At 46.5% G+C, this 18,683-nt stretch overlaps 1 protein-coding gene across 3 annotated transcripts in view; it reads left to right on the top strand.

Moving 5' to 3' along the window:
* LOC147466016 (phosphoinositide phosphatase SAC2-like) overlaps positions 1 to 18,683 on the top strand; it is a 105,999-nt gene that overhangs the window by 67,485 nt on the left and 19,831 nt on the right. For all 3 annotated transcript variants that reach the window (XM_086523417.1, XM_086523399.1, XM_086523408.1), the window contains exons 5-12: positions 5,364 to 5,440; positions 5,549 to 5,724; positions 5,795 to 5,892; positions 5,967 to 6,100; positions 6,173 to 6,301; positions 6,550 to 6,826; positions 6,906 to 7,027; positions 7,352 to 7,462. In XM_086523417.1, the coding sequence (XP_086379543.1) occupies positions 5,364 to 5,440; positions 5,549 to 5,724; positions 5,795 to 5,892; positions 5,967 to 6,100; positions 6,173 to 6,301; positions 6,550 to 6,826; positions 6,906 to 7,027; positions 7,352 to 7,462 (1,124 nt within the window). The remainder of the gene's footprint in view (positions 1 to 5,363; positions 5,441 to 5,548; positions 5,725 to 5,794; positions 5,893 to 5,966; positions 6,101 to 6,172; positions 6,302 to 6,549; positions 6,827 to 6,905; positions 7,028 to 7,351; positions 7,463 to 18,683) is intronic.

The raw sequence follows: 18,683 nt of genomic DNA, 5'->3' as shown, positions 1-18,683 counted from the left end.
CCGCACTGTGCATAAGAGGGAAAGCAAGCACTCCATAGCTCTTAACCTGTGACAAAACTGAAAATGAAGCTCTCCCCCTCCTAAATTCAGCGCCATTTCTTGATGCATGAGGCAAGTGCACCAGAAGGTGCCACTTGGCACATTTATAAGCATTTTCCTGTTTCGGGGTTGCCGCCTAAAAATATCCCAACCGGTTGCCCAGTTGACTTCACGGCAGAGTAAGAAAATGTTCCCCTTGTCATTCCGGAGATAATGACGTCAACACATTTTCAGGTCCCAAAATAGCAGTTCCCTAAATTTTAGGAGATGCTGCCATTGTATCTTTCTAGGTCATCCGACCCTCTTTGTACACTGCGGCCACATCCAGAACTGAAATGTAGCCTCTGTAGCAAAGGATTCCACTTTGGCTAGTCAATGACCCCACTTGGCTAACCATAGTCCTTGTCCAACCTTAGTGCTCTCTTGCCCTCAGGCCTGGACTCCCTCTGGACAGTTCCACACTAGCTATGCAATGCAGGGCAGTTAGATTTCCCGAGGGGTGTTTCCAAAAAGTGAAAGTAATTAGATAATAAGAAAGAAATCAACAAAAAGGATAGATAGTAGTCACACGCTGGTGACACACCGTATCCCATGAGACAGGTGGGTGTCCATGTATCCGGGTCTCATCACAAAACCATCTTCCGTAAGCTGGAGAAGGTGGTCTCTGTAGAAAGTCATCTTTGCACCCAGTTCTTGTGCTGGTTGTATCCATGTCCTCCTGGTGTCTAGCTGGGTCAGGTCTTGGCGGATGAGCTTGGTGATCTTCGACTGTGTAAGAATGAGAGATGGTGCATCCAATGAGTACTGGAATGGTGACAGCCTGTCTATGCTGAACCCATGCGCCTGAAACCATGATGTCATCTCCCCATACCAGCATGTTGTATCTCCTTATATGGCTAACTGTCGGGAGGACTCAAGTGCTATGTGAGCATATCTGTCTTTGGGAAGTTCCCATGTGCGGTTTATGAAGGAGATTGATCTGGTGAGCGCCTCTACCACTAGTAGGGGGGCCGCCAGCTCTGCTCGGATAATGGCTCGTGGTACTGATGCCTTGGCTCTAATGAGCCACGAGATCATAGAGACGAGAGGCTTCTCCATGTTCCCCCATCCGTCTGTGCGACCCGGCCTCCCGTGGTGATCCAATGAAGGTCCCCATATCTCAGCCCCATAGAGCAATGCTGAGGCCACCAAGGTGTCAAAGAGCCAGAGCTTCGTCCGGGGTTCCTGAAACTGAACCTGCGAACACATCCTCTCCAATCTACCCAATGCTGTGTGGGCTCTAGTCAGTCTGGTCTCTGCTGCTCTTCAGGGTGAGAATGTGGGTCCAGTAAAAACCACTCCAAGGTAAGTGTAAGCATCTGTGTACTCCACAGTCTCCTGGCCGTATGTGAATGTAGGTGCTGATCTCCCAATCCACTGTGGGGTGGTATTAAACACCATAACCTTGGTTTTACCAAGGTTGACAGACAAACCACTTTCGTGGGCAAACGTATGCAAAGCATCCAATTGGTGTTGCATTCCCTCTGGGGATTCGGAGATCAACGCAATATCGTCCGCATATAACAAAAGTGGAATCCATGTCCCTGCCAACTGTGCACCTTTATCCCCGTCCCTGTCAATGTAGTCAGAAACCTCATCCACATACATATCGAAAAGAGTGGGAGAGAGCGGGCAACCTTCCTTCACCCCAATAGTGGAGTGAACCGGTATTGAGAGTCCCTCTGGGGTGCGTACATGCCCTACTATTGATCTGTATAATGCCATGATCCCCCAAATGAGCTCTGTGGGTACTCCCATTTCCTGTAATCTACGCATCAATCTAGCTCTGGGTACCGTGTCGAAAGCTTTGCGGAAGTCCACAAAGCTACAATAGATCCGTCTCCCATGAGATCTGCCTTCCTCGATGATGGCCCTGAGTGTTAGGATATGGTCAAGAGTAGAGAAGCCTCTCCTGAATCCTGCCTGCCCAGTTGCATGCGTTCCTTCCCTTTCTGCCCATCTACTCAGCTGTTGCTCAAGAATGGATGCATACAACCGTGCCAGTGTGTGCCCAATCATAATAGTGCGATAATTCCTAGGCTCCATGGGGTCTCCTGATTTGAAGATAGGAACGATCGTAGATAGGCTCCAAGTGTCCGGTAGGCCCTCACACATGGCACGGTTAAACATAACTGCTAGAAGCTCTGCTAGTAGGTCTTTGGCATGCATGAAATGCTGAGCTACTAGGCCCTCATGATCATATGCTGCCGGGGGTTTTACATGCTTCCCACACAGACATGGAGCCAGCACGGTGGACTATGTCATGGCACAACCGAATCTCATCTCTAGTATCCAGGATCTCACAGTTGGGCCCAGACCGGTCGGGGTGGCAGTGGATCATGCTCTGGTGTCAATGACCATCTCTTTCCAATTCAGTGTAGCACACAGGCCACGAGTAGCAGCCCTTACTCGCTACACAATCACAAGGGAGACGGACTCTTGTATACATGGATGGAATCTACAGACGCCTATGCACTGAGGACCCGGGGCGACCTCTGGAGGAGCTAACTACTATACTGACACAGACATTTCATGAGGCAGCAGCAGAAGCATACCCACACACCCAGCCTGAGCAGAGCCGTCGATCTGGGAGCATGCCTCAGAACAGCTGGTACGATGAGGAATGCCGCCAGACTAGAGCCAGACTTCAGAGGGAGGTGCTGTTGGGGGACGTCACTCATAGACAGTCACAGATGGACTTTCGACGCCTGGTGCGGCGGAAGAAGAGGGCTTTTTTGGCTTGACTCGAGCAGGATCTATATCAGCTATTCTTGAGTCAAGACGAGAGAGAGAGAGAGAGAGAGAGAGAGAGAGAGAGAGAGAGAGAGAGAGAGAGAGAGAGAGAGAGAGAGAGAGAGAGAGAGAGAGAGAGAGAGAGAGAGAGAGAGAGAGAGAGAGAGAGAGAGAGAGAGAGAGAGAGAGAGAGAGAGAGAGAGAGAGAGAGAGAGAGAGAGAGAGAGAGAGAGAGAGAGAGAGAGAGAGAGAGAGAGAGAGAGAGAGAGAGAGAGAGAGAGAGAGAGAGAGAGAGAGAGAGAGAGAGAGAGAGAGAGAGAGAGAGAGAGAGAGAGAGAGAGAGAGAGAGAGAGAGAGAGAGAGAGAGAGAGAGAGAGAGAGAGAGAGAGAGGAGAGAGAGAGAGAGAGAGAGAGAGAGAGAGAGAGAGAGAGAGAGAGAGAGAGAGAGAGAGAGAGAGAGAGAGAGAGAGAGAGAGAGAGAGAGAGAGAGAGAGAGAGAGAGAGAGAGAGAGAGAGAGAGAGACCAGCACTCTCTCACCCTTCATCCGATCGCTCCTTCAGATTTGGGTTTCCATGCGACGGGCTATCATACGCTCACCTCCCTCATGTCGTGAGGAGATTGAGCGCCAGCCTCTCATTTGGAATGATGCAGTTCTTGATTCTTCGGTTAATCCACCCCGTCAGCTTGGAGAGAGGACTCACATTGATTGGGCTGCTTGGGACACTGGCCCTGCTGCCTCTATGCGGTTGTTTCATGAGACACTTATGCTGGATGCAGATTTTGTGGCAGAACATTATGACATTTGTCGCGGGGTGACTGACAGACTGCTTGAGATTGACTCCGCCGTTCCTTCACAGTGGGACGCAGTCATGCGCGGCACGGTTTAGATGCCTCCACATAGTGGCTGGGAAGGTCTCTTTGCTCGGAGCACTCTCTTATTAGTTCGTTTAGACACCATGCTGTTCACAGTTGATACTGACTACTCTCAGGGGATTCATGCTAGATTGACATATGATACCACCTCTCCGCACCTTGTCTGCCCCGACGCTCGATGGGAGGCCATACGAGTAGTTGGCTCTCGCGGGAAGCGTCGTTGTGTTGACCCTCGTTTCGCTTCCGCTGATGCCGCACTTTGGAGGCTTTGGGTGTGGGAGGGTCGTGCCCTATCTCAACTTTATTGGGACCCAAGAGAGTGGCATTGGTCTCACTCTAACCCCACCGGTGCACCTGTATCATTCTTTGAGTACACTGTTAGAATTGGAAGATTAGCATTGATGAGACAGCACCCAGAGCAGCCCACTCGTATGCGTTTCTGGTTACATTCAGGTCTCTCCCATGCCTATCTACAGCAGTTTTGGTCAGCCATCTGGGATTCACATGTGGCTCGTCGTATTTCTTTTTTCATGTGGATGATTGCACATGCAGGACGTCCAGTTGGGACTTGGCTAGCTACTATGGGTCATGATCTTTTATGTACTCGCTGTCCTTTGCGACTACATGAGTCACCTGCACACTGTCTTTGGTCATGCTCATCTTCTCATGTAGTGTGGCTAGCAGTTTGCTCTTTACTTAGCAGAGCCGGTGTTCAGCATGGATTTCTCACTTGGGGATCTGTCTCATGGTTGATGCCGATGCCCGGACCGCATCTTCTCCACGAGGGCTCAGACACAGATCCAGCTCTTATGCTTACCTCGACTGGTTATCGGCGAGGGACTTTGGCTATGTTACCACAGATTGCTTGGCAGGGGATCCTCAGACACGCGATGAAGTTTTTTCAGTCATCACTAGCATTACACTATGGAATGTTTGGAGAGCTCGTTGTCTTCACATTCTCAGTGCGGCTTCACAGCTCCTTCAGGATACCCTCACTGCCATTTGGCTGGACATCATTCACACCCTGATTTGGCAGTGGGATTCTTCCTCAGGTACATCTCGAGCAGCCGCGGCTCGTCGATTTGCCTTCCTTCGGCGTTGGGCCCGATCTCCACTCTTCTTCACACTTATAGGTGACCAGATTACATGGCATTATGCCCCCCCTCGTTGGTTTCTCCTCCACTCATCACACAGACCACCATGAGATTGTTCTAGTGGAGTTGTCACTATAGTGGCTCTCACCCTTACATTCAGCTTGTACACCCCACGTGATAGGCTATTTTGGCATCCGTTGGGGATTATATTGTACTCAGTAATATACAGCCCTGATTTTTCCCAAAAAAAAAAAAAAAAAAGAGAGAGAGAGAGAGAGAGAGAGAGAGAGAGAGAGAGAGAGAGAGAGAGAGAGAGAGAGAGAGAGAGAGAGAGAGAGAGAGAGAGAGATGAAATGTTATATTAACGTCTTCGAAAGGCCAAAATGACCTATGAGACCAGAAAGTTACAATTGGTGAATCTAATACCATGGCTGAGTACGGAAAGTACAAAGAACTAAAACTAAAATAAAAACACTAAAACACTAAGGAATTGAATCTGAAGCTGATCCGGAACTGAAGAGAGAGAGAGAGAGAGAGAGAGAGAGAGAGAGAGAGAGATATTGAGAGAGAGAGAGATATTGTAGGTGAGATTGCATTGCGAGGAATTCAATGGGACTTTGACACTAGTTGCAAGGCGATCTAGGCATTTTGCTGGAACAAGGTACACAACCTTCTCAATTTTAACACAGTTTGTATTTGATACCCATCAAATGGACTCTACTTCCTAGGTAAGATCCATGGTGGTTATCTAATGATGTTTTCTTCGTAGGTACCTCAAAAGAGGGGTCAATGCGAAGGGCAGGGTTGCAAACGATGTGGAGACTGAGCAAATCGTTTATGCAGAGAGCACAGATCAGATTGCATCTGTTGTCCAACATCGAGGTTCTATACCACTATTTTGGTCTCAAGAAACATCTGTACTCACGCCAAAACCGGACATTTCATGTAAGGGTTAATTGATGTCTTCTGTTTCCGCCCATATTCTCGATTCAATGAAGTTGTCTATTTCTGCCAGTACATAAAATTGATCCTACGTATGAGGCCACCAAGCTGCACTTTGAGAATCTTGCAGCTAGATATGGAAACCCCATTGTTATTCTCAATCTGGTCAAGGTAATTCTGTCAACGTTATAGCCACAGTATAATTCCCTACGAAACGGTTGTAACCTGATCTGTTATCACTGTAGACGAAAGAGAAACGACCTCGAGAGGTAATACTTTGCAGAGAATTTGCGAATGCAGTTGCAATTATTAATCATGGTCTACCCAAGAATAGTCGCATGAAGTTTATTCAATGTGACATGCATATGTTTATGAGGAGGTATGCTGATTGTGGAATTTAAAATGTTCTTTGTTGTTACTCGAGGATTGACCCTGCATTAATTTGGTGCAGCAACACTACAGACCTTCAGGATGTGCTAGAGTCAATAGCCTCTGAAGTGGTGGACACTGTTGGATTTTATTACAGTGAAAAGGCAAGCGAGAACGCTAACCTTGATGCCTCTTCAGCTAATGCTTTAAAGTAGGTAGGCTTGTCATATAGCCATGACCATCATTGCATGATTGCACAATGCCATGCCGACATTGACAGGCCAGAGCATGTGTGAATTCTTGTGTACATCAAATTGCAAATCTATTTTTTCATGACAGTCTAAGCTTTGAAAGAGTAAGAATGATTGTCCTGCGTTTTGTGTGCATGCTCACTGCACAGTAATTATTTGAGAGGAGTCAGGTATTGGAATGTTGTCAAGAGATTACTTGTTGGTGCAGAGACCCAGAAACGTGTGGTGCGGAGCAACCATCTGTAAAAAGAAGCTTCCAGCATGGAGTTTTGAGATCAAACTGCATCGATTGTCTTGACCGCACAAATGTTTCACAGTATGCATTTGGACTGGTAGCTTTGGGCCAGCAACTACACCAATTAGGGGTGGACAGCATGGTCCAAATCAGCCGTGGCAGCTGCATTTTCAAGTGCTTGATGGAGATGTATAATCAAATGGGGGATGTGATTGCACTGCAGTATGGTGGCTCCCCTGCTCATAACAAGGTAATTGCTCATAGATGGTATTGTTTGGACAAGCACACGGCCCTACAACCCATAGCTCTTACTTTGTTTGGGTATGCAGGTTTTCTTGCGATGGCAGGGAAAGTCGAATGCAACAATCCAGCCTCAGGAGTTTCTGAGATCTCTTATGCGACATTATAGTAATGCCGTTCTTGATGGTGAGAGACAGGATGCCATAAACTTGTAAGCTCTACTCTCTCTGCATGGAAACACTTCTATTTGCTGCTTTTGTTTGTCGTACATGTCATGGCAGCAGCATCTTATTATATCTCTTACTTTGTGAGGTCCTTTAGTCCTACAAAACCGTTCTCTCTACAATTGTTGATGTTATCAAGATAGAACATTTGAGTCTCTCTGCAAATCAGCACATTGTGTCCCTCTGCATTTGATATAAAAAGCGGGCTAATGCCCTTTTTATGCACATGGGCGTTTGCATGCACAAGTGTTTTTGTTTTGCTGTAAACAATTTTTGCAGCAAAATAAAGTAGGCTAATCTTGCATTTGCAGATTCTTGGGGCATTTTCGGCCCGAACCTGATAAGCTTGCTCTGTGGGAAATGGATTCTGACAATCATTTGCAAATCAGAAGAGCAGGGAATGATCCAACAAGTGACCTGAGGTAGTTCTTGCAAATCTAGCAGAATTCTCACCCCCGCGCGCGCGTGCGCGCGTGTGTGTGTGTGTGTGTGAGAGAGAGAGAGAGAGAGAGAGAGAGAGAGAGAGAGAGAGAGAGAGAGAGAGAGAGAGAGAGAGAGAGAGAGAGAGAGAGAGAGAGAGAGAGAGAGAGAGAGAGAGAGAGAGAGAGAGAGAGAGAGAGAGAGTGAGAGAGAGAGAGAGAGAGAGAGAGAGAGAGAGAGGAGAGAGAGAGAGAGAGAGAGAGAGAGAGAGAGAGAGAGAGAGAGAGAGAGAGAGAGAGAGAGAGAGAGAGAGAGAGAGAGAGAGGAGAGAGAGAGAGAGAGAGAGAGAGAGAGAGAGAGAGAGAGAGAGAGAGAGAGAGAGAGAGAGAGAGAGAGAGAGAGAGAGAGAGAGAGAGAGAGAGAGAGAGAGAGAGAGAGAGAGAGAGAGAGAGAGAGAGAGAGAGAGAGAGAGAGAGAGAGAGAGAGAGAGAGAGAGAGAGAGAGAATGAAATGTTATATTAACGTCTTCAAAAGGCCAAAGTGACCTATGAGACCAGAAAGTTACAATGCGGTGTATCTGATACAAAGTCAGATTAACAAAAAAAATTAAACTAGGATAACAAAATATAAATACTGCGGAATCCTAAACTAAGCTGATAGGTGTGAAAGGTGAAAGGCGTGAAATGTGTGAACTAAGCAGTACAATGTGTAGACAATATGGGACGGAATTAGAGATCCATCTTCATCTGCACTCTGGACGACGAAAAAGTATGGCTCGAATCCTTTGCTGTAGCCTCTTTCGAAACTGTGTAGCTCCTCTTCTCCATCGGTGTCGTCTAGATCTCCCTAGCTCCAATGCTCGGTCTATGAGAATGCCAGTAGTGCGGGCAGACCTCTCCACTGTTGGCTGCTCCTCTGTCTGTTCTTCTGGGTGTACAATATCTAGTGTAAAGAAATCTGTGATCTGTCTCTGGGGTTGTCTCCCTTCAGCTCTCCTCATTAAAGTTTCTCTATGCCTGTGTAACTCAAGTAGGTATAGCCCAAGACATCTCCGATCCTCATAACTCGTGACCCTAGATAGAGGCCCAAAACCTTCTCTGAATAGACAATGAAAACGGCCTCGTAATCTCATAGTGCACTGTGACACTGTCCAATGACATATGTAATGTACCTCTGTCTCTGGCTCTAGATTGCATAAGTGGCATATCTTGCTATCTGCTGGTGTCCCTCTGAATCTGCCAGTCTCAATCTCGAGCTGATGTGAGGACGTGCGTATCTGGCCAATGGCACAACGCAAACCATGAGAAAGATGCGTGTCCATATAGCTAGGTCAAATCACAAACCCATCCCCCGTGAGGTGGAGAAGATGCTCTCTATAGAAAGCCATCTTTGTGCCCAACTCCTGTATCGGCTCTATCCATGTCCTCCTTGTGTCTAGCTGGATCATATCCTGACAAACGAGTCTATTAATTTCTACCCGTGTCACAGACCTCAAGGGTGCCTGTAGAGAGTATTGAAAAGGAGGCAACCTGTCCATGGTGAAACCATGTGTCTGTAACCATGATGCCATCTGTGCATACGAGCATGATGTATCCCCATTAAGAGCTAATTGTCTGGAGGACTCTAGAGCCACCCTTGCATATCTATCTCTGGTAGTATCCCACAGACTGTGTACAAAGGAGACTGGTCTAGTAAGAGCCTCAATCTCCATTAGGGGGGCAGCTAATTCCGCTCGAATGATATCATGCGGTACGGAAGCCTTGGTTCTAATCAGCCGAGAATCATAGATACCAGTGGCTTCTCCATACGCCTCCAACCATCCTGGCCTACAGAAGGTCCCCAAACCCTGCACCCCATATAACATAGTAGAGGCAACCAAAGTATCAAAGAGCCATAACTTTGTCCTAGGTTCCTGGAACTGAACCTGCGAACACATCCTCTCCATTCCTCCCAGAGCCGCACCAGCTCTAGTTAGTCTAGTCTCTGCTGCTCTTTTCAAAGAAAATCTCGGCCTAGTAAAGACTACCCCCAGGTAAGTGTATGCATCTGTATACTCCACAATCTCCTGAACAAATTTGAAAGTAGGTACTGAGCTCCTGACCCATTGTGGTGTGGTGTTAAACACCATAACCTTGGTTTTTACCTAGGTTTACACACAATCCACTATCCTCTGCAAAACTGCGTAGTGCATCCAAATGTCGTTGCATACCTTCTGGTGAGTCAGATATCAACACAATATCATTAGCATATAGCAACAATGGGATCCACGTCCCTGCCAGCTGGGCACCCCTGTCACCCTCTCTGTCAATGTAATCAGACACCTCATCAACATACATACCAAATAGAGTAGGAGACAATGGGCAGCCCTGTTTCACTCCAATAGTAGAGTGAACTAAATCAGATACCCCTTCCGGAGTGCGTACATGTCCCATCACTGATCTGTACAAACCATAATCCCCCAAATCACCTCTATGGGCACCCCTATCTCCTGTAGTCTGCGCATCAATCGAGCTCTTGGTACCATGTCAAACGCTTTGCGAAAATCCACGAAGCTACAATAGATCCTCTCCCATGTGCTCTGCCCTCCTCAATGATGGTCCTGAGTGTCAGAATATGATCAAGAGTGGAGAAACCCCTCGTGAAGCCGGCCTGACCCTTTGCTCGTACACCCTCGTCCTCTGCCCAATTGCTCAAGTGTTGCTCCATAATAGATGCATACAACCGTGCCAATGTGTGTCCAACCATAATAGTGCGGTAGTTCCCAGGCTTTGTAGGGTCACTAGCCTTGAAGATGGGCACAATATTAGACAACCTCCAAGTCTCAGGTAATCCCTCACACATGGCACGATTGAACAACACTGCGAGAACCTCCATCAGCATATCCCTTGCACGTATAAAGTGCTCGGCTACTAGACCGTCATGATCATATGCCTTCCCGGTCCTCATCCTGTCGATGGCCCTTTGCACCATCTCACATGTAAAGAAACTTGAAAGTGCTCGTAGCTGGGCAAGGCTTGGTAGGGTCTGGCAGGGGTTCCTGTCCAGGAACTGTATATAATGATGTCGCATATTGACCCCATAGTAGGTGAAGTAATCACTGGGGGAGGGGAGTGCTCATGGAAGAGTCGCCATGCCTCTCCTGAGTCCCTACTCAAGAATGTCTGATATAAGTCTCGCTCCATGTGAGCTAGGTAAGCTTGCTTCTTCCGTCGCACAAGGCGTTGGAAAGCAATCCGAGACTGTCTATAAGTGATGACTCCTAAAAGAAGATCCCTCTGAAGCGGGCTCTCATCTCTCTGGACTCCTCATCATACCAACTATTCTGGGGCATGCTCCCAGAATGTGGTCTCTTGCCCGGCTGAGTGTGTGGGTATGCCCGGCTGAGTGTGTGGTTATGCCCTATACCTCATCAACATACATACCAAATAGAGTAGGAGACAATGGGCAGCCCTGTTTCACTCCAATAGTAGAGTGAACTAAATCAGATACCCCTTCCGGAGTGCGTACATGTCCCATCACTGATCTGTACAAACCATAATCCCCCAAATCACCTCTTTGGGCACCCCCATCTCCTGCAATCTACGCATCAATCGGGCTCTTGGTACCATGTCAAATGCTTTGCGAAAATCCACAAAGCTACAATAGATCCGTCTCCCATGTGCTCTACCCTCCTCAATGATGGCCCTGAGTGTCAGAATATGATCAAGAGTGGAGAAACCCCTCCTGAAGCCGGCTTGACCCTTTGCTCGTACACCCTCGCCCTCTGCCCAATTACTCAAGTGTTGCTCCAGAATAGATGCATACAACTGTGCCAATGTGTGTCCAACCATAATAGTGCGGTAGTTCCCAGGCCTCTGTGGGGTCCCAAGCCTTGAAGATGGGCACAATATTAGACAGCCTCCAAGTCTCAGGTAATCCCTCACACATGGCACGATTGAACAACACTGCGAGAACCTCCATCAGCATATCCCTGGCATGTATAAAGTGCTCCGCTACTAGACCGTCATGATCATATGCCTTCCCGGTCCTCATCTTGTCGATGGCTCTCTGTACCATCTCAGGTGTAAAGAAAGTGCTCGTAGCTGGGCAAGGCTTGGTAGGGTCTGGAAGGGGTTCCTGTCCAGGAACCGTATATAATGATGTCGCATATTGGCCCCACACATCAGGTGAAGTAATCACTGGGGGAGGGGAGTGCTCATGGAAGAGTCGCCATGCCTCTCCTGAGTCCCTACTCAATAACATCTGATATAGGTCTCGTTCCATATGAGCTAGGTAAGCTCGATTCTTCCGTCGCACAAGGCGTCGGAAAGCAATCCGAGACTGTCTGTAAGTGATGACTCCTAAAAGAAGATCCCTCTGAAGCTGAGTTCTCATCTCTCTGCATTCCTCATCATACCAACTATTATGGGGCATGCTCCCAGAATGTCGTCTCTTGCCCGGCTGAGTGTGTGGGTATGCCACTGATGCAGCCCCATGCAGTGTCTCAGTCAGTAGAGTGGTGCACTCCTCCACTGAGAGGCCTGTACCATTTGTGCCAGATGTGCCTTCTAATAGACGGTCCCAGATCTCCTCTGTATAAACGAAATCAGTCTCTGGTGTAAATGTATAGCGGGTGTGTGACCTGCCTCCTGATGTCTGGGTTGTTCTATGCTGAAATTTAATGGAGAGTGTCAAGAGAGCATGATCTACTGCTATGCCCACTAGCCTAGCCCCCACTGTGAAATTCTGAATGTAGGGGGCAAAGCTCGGTTGTGTCATAACATAATCCACTGTACTGGCCCCATGTCTGTGTGGAAAGCATGTGAAATTGGCTGCTCCAGGAAATCGCTGTAAGCCATTAAGTATGGCTAATCCATGTGTAGTCGTCATTTCCATGAGGTATCTCCCATACTCTGTCTGCTCTCTGTCATCTGAGCATTTGTCAAGTCTCAACTCACCCACATCCAGCTCTCTTAAGCATCTCATCCGAAGTGTCATAGAAGACTGTCTGCAAGTTGCCCGTTCGGGCATTGAAGTCCCCTAGGAGAATGATATCACCATCCCTAGAAAACTCCATATATCATCATCTAGTATAGAGAAAGGCGACTGCCCTCTGGATGCAGCATACACTGATGTACTGGGAGGAAAGTAACATATGGCAATATATAGGAATCGACCTGTGTCAGCTCCCAGTCTCACCCACATATATCTAGCATGATCATCTCTTCGTACAATATGCAGTAATGGTTGTAGTTCCTCTCTGAATAGCACTGCTACTCCTGAACCTCTATTCCCATGCTCAGATCTCGCATTTGTCCTGTGAGTTGTCTCCCATCTGTATCCCACCACATGTGACATCACCTGTCCAGGGGCCTGATGAGTCTCTGAGAAGAATACAATATCCTTGTCTTTGAAACTGTGCTCATATGCACCCACGTCCAACCTCATAGACCCATTACAATTCCAGGTAGCCATCTTCAGTGTGGTGCCATAGGTCTCGCACCGTCATGCAGTGCGCTGCTCTAAAATCACCACCCGTCCATCTCTGTAGAAGGCTATCTTTCCTGCTGTAATCTCTGGCATTACCTCTCTCATATGTGCGAGCTGTGAGAGAGTCTGGTCATCACTGAGGAAAATACCTGTCTTTTTGAGAGCAGGCCTGTTCCTCAAGAATTCCTTCTTCTCTTCCAACGAGGGGAAGCGTAGTATGAGAACTCTCCCCTTTGAAGGCTCTCCCGTGCCATCACTTTGCTTACCTTACCCTCCATGCCTTTGTGTGCAAAGGCTTCTCCATCCCCATCATGGATGTAAGGCTTGTGACCTCTTTCTCCACATTGTTTATGTCCTTGAGACCGGTCACTCTCACATGCAGTGCTCGCATCCGCCTTCTTTGTTCCTCTTCGAGGGTCATGTTGATAAGCGTCGGTGTACAAGGAGTTTCTTGACCTTTCCCTTTTTTGGCGACCTCAATCCATTTTTCGGCCTCGTCCGCCTTTTTTTGTGTCCTTGTTATCATCTCCGCCCATGAAGATGTCTTTGCCACACTCAGTTTCTCTTCCTCTGTGATCATCCTTACTTGTTCCTTGATTTCCTTGATTTCCTTGATTTCATCTATTACCGAGGGTTGAAATTCGCCTTTCTCTAGTCCACTGCTTACTCTATCAGCAAGCTCTTGTTTAAGGGTTGAGACTTCTTTTTTGAGTGTCCGTATCTCGGCGTTTGGGTTCTCTTGTTTGAGGGTTGAGACTTCTTCTTTGAGTGTGTATATTTCTTCGTTAAGGCTCTCTTTCTCCTTCTTCCATTGTGCGCCTTCATTGAAGACCATCTGAAGGAGGTTGGCCTTCTCCTTCCACCATCCTTCCATCTCTATTTTCCACTCCTTCATTTCCCTCTCCATTTGCGCCATCCGCTTGTTCGTGAGCATGAAGGTTGCCTTTGCTCGCGACTTGCAAACAAGTGAGACATTGACGACTTCCATGTCCTGTGCAAAGGAGATTGCTTCCAGGTTTTGTCGTTCAAGAGATGTATCGCGATCACTTACCATTACGCATACAGAATTTCCCACTGAATCCTACGCGTATGATGTCGCGTATGATGCCCAGCTGAGCAATGCGTATGATGTCTTCCCAGCTACATGTAGGATGCCTGACCTCCTACACGTAGGATGCTTGTTGAGCTACGCGTAGGATGATTGACCTACGCGTAGAAAGACAACTACGCGTAGGATGACTGACCTACGTGTATGATGTCTGTTGACCTACTTTTATGATGACCCTCCTACACGTATGGAGTAAAAGCGTCTACCTGTGTGAATGATGTTGCCGCCTACGCGTATGATGATGCCGCCCGTGCGCTCTTGCCGCCGTCTACGAGTATGATGTCTCCGTCTGCATTGTTTCCGCCTGCTTCTGCTGTCCAGCTAGGGGGCAGCGTCTTGAAGGGGGGCAACAACAGGGGGTTGCAGCGCGCAGGGGGCGGGGCTGCAGGGGGCAGCGTGCAGGGGGTGACGCGAGTAGGTAGGGGCGGGGCAGACAGGGTGCGAGCAGGGGGTCAGGGCGTGAGCAGGGGGTGACAGAAGCAGGCAAGCAGCAACGCAGGGGTAGCGCTCAGAGAGAGAGAGAGAGAGAGAGAGAGAGAGAGAGAGAGAGAGAGAGAGAGAGAGAGAGAGAGAGAGAGAGAGAGAGAGTATTAGCATCCTTTAGATTCCAAGCTTGACCTAAAGGATAGAACAAATACATCTTGTTATCCTTGCCATAAATAACAGAATTCAGGGTGCTATGGAGGTTGGAAAGCATGCAACTAAGCTCCATAGCTACCCCTCAAATTAGTAGAGAGAGATAGTGGTGGAAAGTTGGTAAACCAAGGCAAAAGGGAAAGTCCACAAACCACTTGTATTTTCCTTCATAGAAAGCCTCATATATAGGATAATACAAAAAGAGATAAGTTTTGAACGTCTGAAGTAAGTTACCCTTTTGGCCATCTACATCATGTGTGACTTCATGGAGCTTCCTTTGGCTTAGAGATTATACACACAATATAACGATTATAACCAACAATGGCCCCCTTAAGCTTGACTTTGGGAGTTTTACAAAAATTCAGACTCGAGTGTGTTTTTTGTTCTTTCTTCCTCTTCATAATGTAGAGTTTTAGGTTTACTGTTAACCATGAGTTTTTGGCATATTCATAAACCGTTGGTTTTAGGTTTACGCCAGGGTTTTACGTTTTCCCATAACCTGGTGCTACTAAAGAGAGCCTCCCATTAAACGGGGGTGTAGGTAGATATAGTCACCAAAGATGGAGTTTTTGGTTTACTCCCAAACCCTAGAGTTTTTGGTGTACTCCGATTGACCTTGGTCTACCCAATAACCTGATAGAAAGAGGTAGGTTTAAGGCAACGTCACCCTGAAATGTTTCAAGGCTGAATGTATTGTTTCACCACGAAACGTTCAAGTCTTATGTTAGAGCACAATGAAATGTGGGACCAAAACATCCATATAGTTATTTGGAAGGATCCTAAAAGCTAACTTAAGGTAACTTGTTGTTAGTGGAATGGTATGTGTTTCATTTGATGAGGGAAAATGTTTCAAGGCCCGAAACATTTCACCTGTTGGAAGCTGCCGAAACGCGTTTCAAGGTGACCACGGTTTTAGGCTGGTCTTACTGAAAGCTTTTCATGCTATGACGGCAAGCCTTTTTGCAAAAGAAAAGAAGTGTTGAAGATTTCTTTCTTCTTTTTCGTCGATGTGGACATCTTGACGCTTGATTTTTATTGAAGAAATAAAATAAAATGATGACATAGCACTGTATGTACATGATGAGATTTTACATGCTCTGCAACGGACAAGGAAACAACGATTCAAAAGGTACCTTTAACTTCTGTGTGTGCATAATAGAGGCTTTCAATAATAATGTGTGTGGGACTTTGTTGATCAAGAGCTAAAACCGAGCTCAAAACAAACACAACGTTGTCTGACAGTTCGCAATACAACTAGGAAGGTGCCGAGCCTCTCATTGCGAGAGTTTGCAGCTCAATCGATGACAAAAACCACTTATTCAAAAGATAAAAACAAAGAAAAGAAACTTAATATGAGCCATGGAAGCTCCACTCATATACATGGCCAAGATCAACTCAACTTATGTGATGATTTCACGTAGTCTCAACCCTAATTGCACAGATACAGTGCTTGTTTTCTTCGTATAAAACTTCTTTTCCCAATTCTTCATTGAGACGATTTCATAGAAGCTTAAGCACCTCCATAGACAAGCCCACACTTTTTTGATGAGAGAAAACCCTAATTGGAACCGTAACGCCCTCGAATGCAAGGTAGGAGTAGCACTAGCTCACCACAGGAGAACCTTGTGTCTCTCTCCAAAGAGGTTGAAAGTGCTGGTATTCAGCCCAAAACAAGTAAGCCCCTTGCTAAGAGTCATGAGACTATGAGTGATTTGGCATTTTAGCCATATTTTAATCAAATTGGGTTATTTTTGACCATTTTATAACTTTTTTTTGGCCATTTTTCCCTTGAAAATGATCCATTTTGGCCGTAAAAAGGCCGAACGACCTGGGAAAAATCCCTAAAATTGTGAATAAGTTTCCTTGAGCTTAGTTTCATACTGAACCTCATTTTTACTTGTAAACACATTCTAGACGGTTGTGCATCCCAGCTTCTATTTTTGGAGTCCGCATTGAAAAAAATGAGTTTGTCGCCATGATGCACTTGATATATGTACATTTCTAAACCAAAGTAGGCATGTTCTAATGTGAGAAAACATGCAACAGTGCCACACTTAGGACCTCGACTATGCAGGTAACCATGCTCGATGTCAACTCCTCCCCGGTAAATATGCAAACAACTGCAACCGTGGGAACCGCTTTTACACACATGACACTATGTACATCGTAGTATTTGCTCCCACATCAAAAAGCATAAAAAGTGAGGTCAACATTTTAATTTCACATTATGTACTTGCCATAGCGCAACAATGTAAACACAACGTAAGCTGGAGCTAATAGTGAAAGAAAAGGGGTTTCTCGAAAACATGAACACGTTGGCGGGTCCTGGAGTGCCCAAGGAAGGAAATGTCGAGGTGTGGAAGACAAGTAATAACCGTAGAGTGCTAGCCAAGGTTATTTTTTCTGTGCACAAAAGCTGAAGCCATCAAAGAGATCACCATGAGAGCAATTCAGGATCTGCAAGCTTCGATTGACAACAAATGACTGTAGGATTTGATTTCCTCTGTGTATATGTGTTTTGAGAGAGAGAGAGAGAGAGAGAGAGAGAGAGAGAGAGAGAGAGAGAGAGAGAAACAGACTTGGACACTCCAAGTCAAGATTCTACTGCGACACGACAGGAATTCACTTCAAAACAGTTCATAGTTCACAATTGATTCGACACGGCCCGACGGAGTTCCGTGCCTAGAGATATTGGCCCCAAGACTGGCGCCCCTTTCGGTGTTTCTTTTTGTATTAATCTACAACTGAAAGTACAAGTGAGTGGGAGGGTCTCACTCTGAGACTGCGTCCAGATGCTCTAAGAAGTGAGAGCCCAAACCACACTTATAAAGGTTTACAATGGATGCTAAAAGCAAAGCCCCAAAAGCTGAAAATCAAAAGCTTCATAAAAAAATAAAGCAATTTCTCTCTCAAGCCATTGCTTGGCAAATAAAGCAAATAATCTCCAAAAGCATTTTCTCTCTCTTGCGTAGAAAACAGCCCACGCCAAAAGATGTTTTTTTCGTATGTAATCAATCTGCCATGTCAGCATGTCCGTACAGATCTCCGTGATTTTCCCTGTGAGCTGGGTTGTGATTTCCGGGCTTTCGTACGGCAGTGCCACGTCATCATTTCAGCCAGCTTTTCTAGGAGTCCTTGCCAAGGGAGGGTGTGTGTGTGTGTACTGGCTCTGTTGCTCCCCATGTCCAGGGCCATGCTCGGCACAACACCTGGGGTGTGTGTCCTGCCCAAATGGCTGCCACGTCACTGATTTGTGACATACACCCCTCTTGAAAGCATTGTAATCGCCCTCGATTACGCATGCAAAATAGACAGAGGCCATAAACTGACACTGACTGTTAGTACCGACGCACTAGGAACACACATCTAGCACATGTACCAATCGAAAGTCACATCATAGGACATCACATGACAAATTACATTCAAAATTCATTCGGATCTTAGACCATGATTAATCGGCAACGTATTTAGCAATCGCATCTAGATCCACTCGAGACCTCATAGATGCTCGATTAACTAATCCATATTGCAATCATGTCTATCTAGATCTGTCAGACCGAAATGCTGCAGTCATTTCGTTTATAAGTTCCTACACTTAAACAAGTCAAGAACAAGTCAGTATCATGTTCGGGAATTCCAGTTCATAAAGTCATACAACAGAATATTGTCAGCTCACAATATCCCTGAAATTCAAAAGAGACATCAGTGACTTCAGTATCAACAATCGAGGCAATCTGTTGACAAAGGAGCGGAGCGACTCCCCTCTTGTGCATACCCGTTGCACCAGATTCCACCCAAGTTGAGTTCGGGGTTCCATTTAGAATAGGCTATGCTAAACCAAATGCTTCAAGGTAAAGATTCACAATCCGAGGAGTATCTGCTAGGTCCTCCTCCTCCATTCACTTTGCATCTAATGCGGAGTAGGTCTTGAATTGAACCAAGAACTGTCTTATCGCTTTACCTTTTATCTTTCTTTCTTTCTTTCTGTGCCAATATCTGTTCTGGAACAA

The sequence above is a fragment of the Adiantum capillus-veneris genome, chromosome 1 (genome assembly GCF_014529385.1).
Source record: "Adiantum capillus-veneris isolate H3 chromosome 1, ASM1452938v2, whole genome shotgun sequence".
Lineage (NCBI taxonomy): Eukaryota > Viridiplantae > Streptophyta > Polypodiopsida > Polypodiales > Pteridaceae > Adiantum > Adiantum capillus-veneris.
Note: the sequence above shows the minus strand (reverse complement) of the source record. Positions and strands in the feature narration are given on the sequence as shown.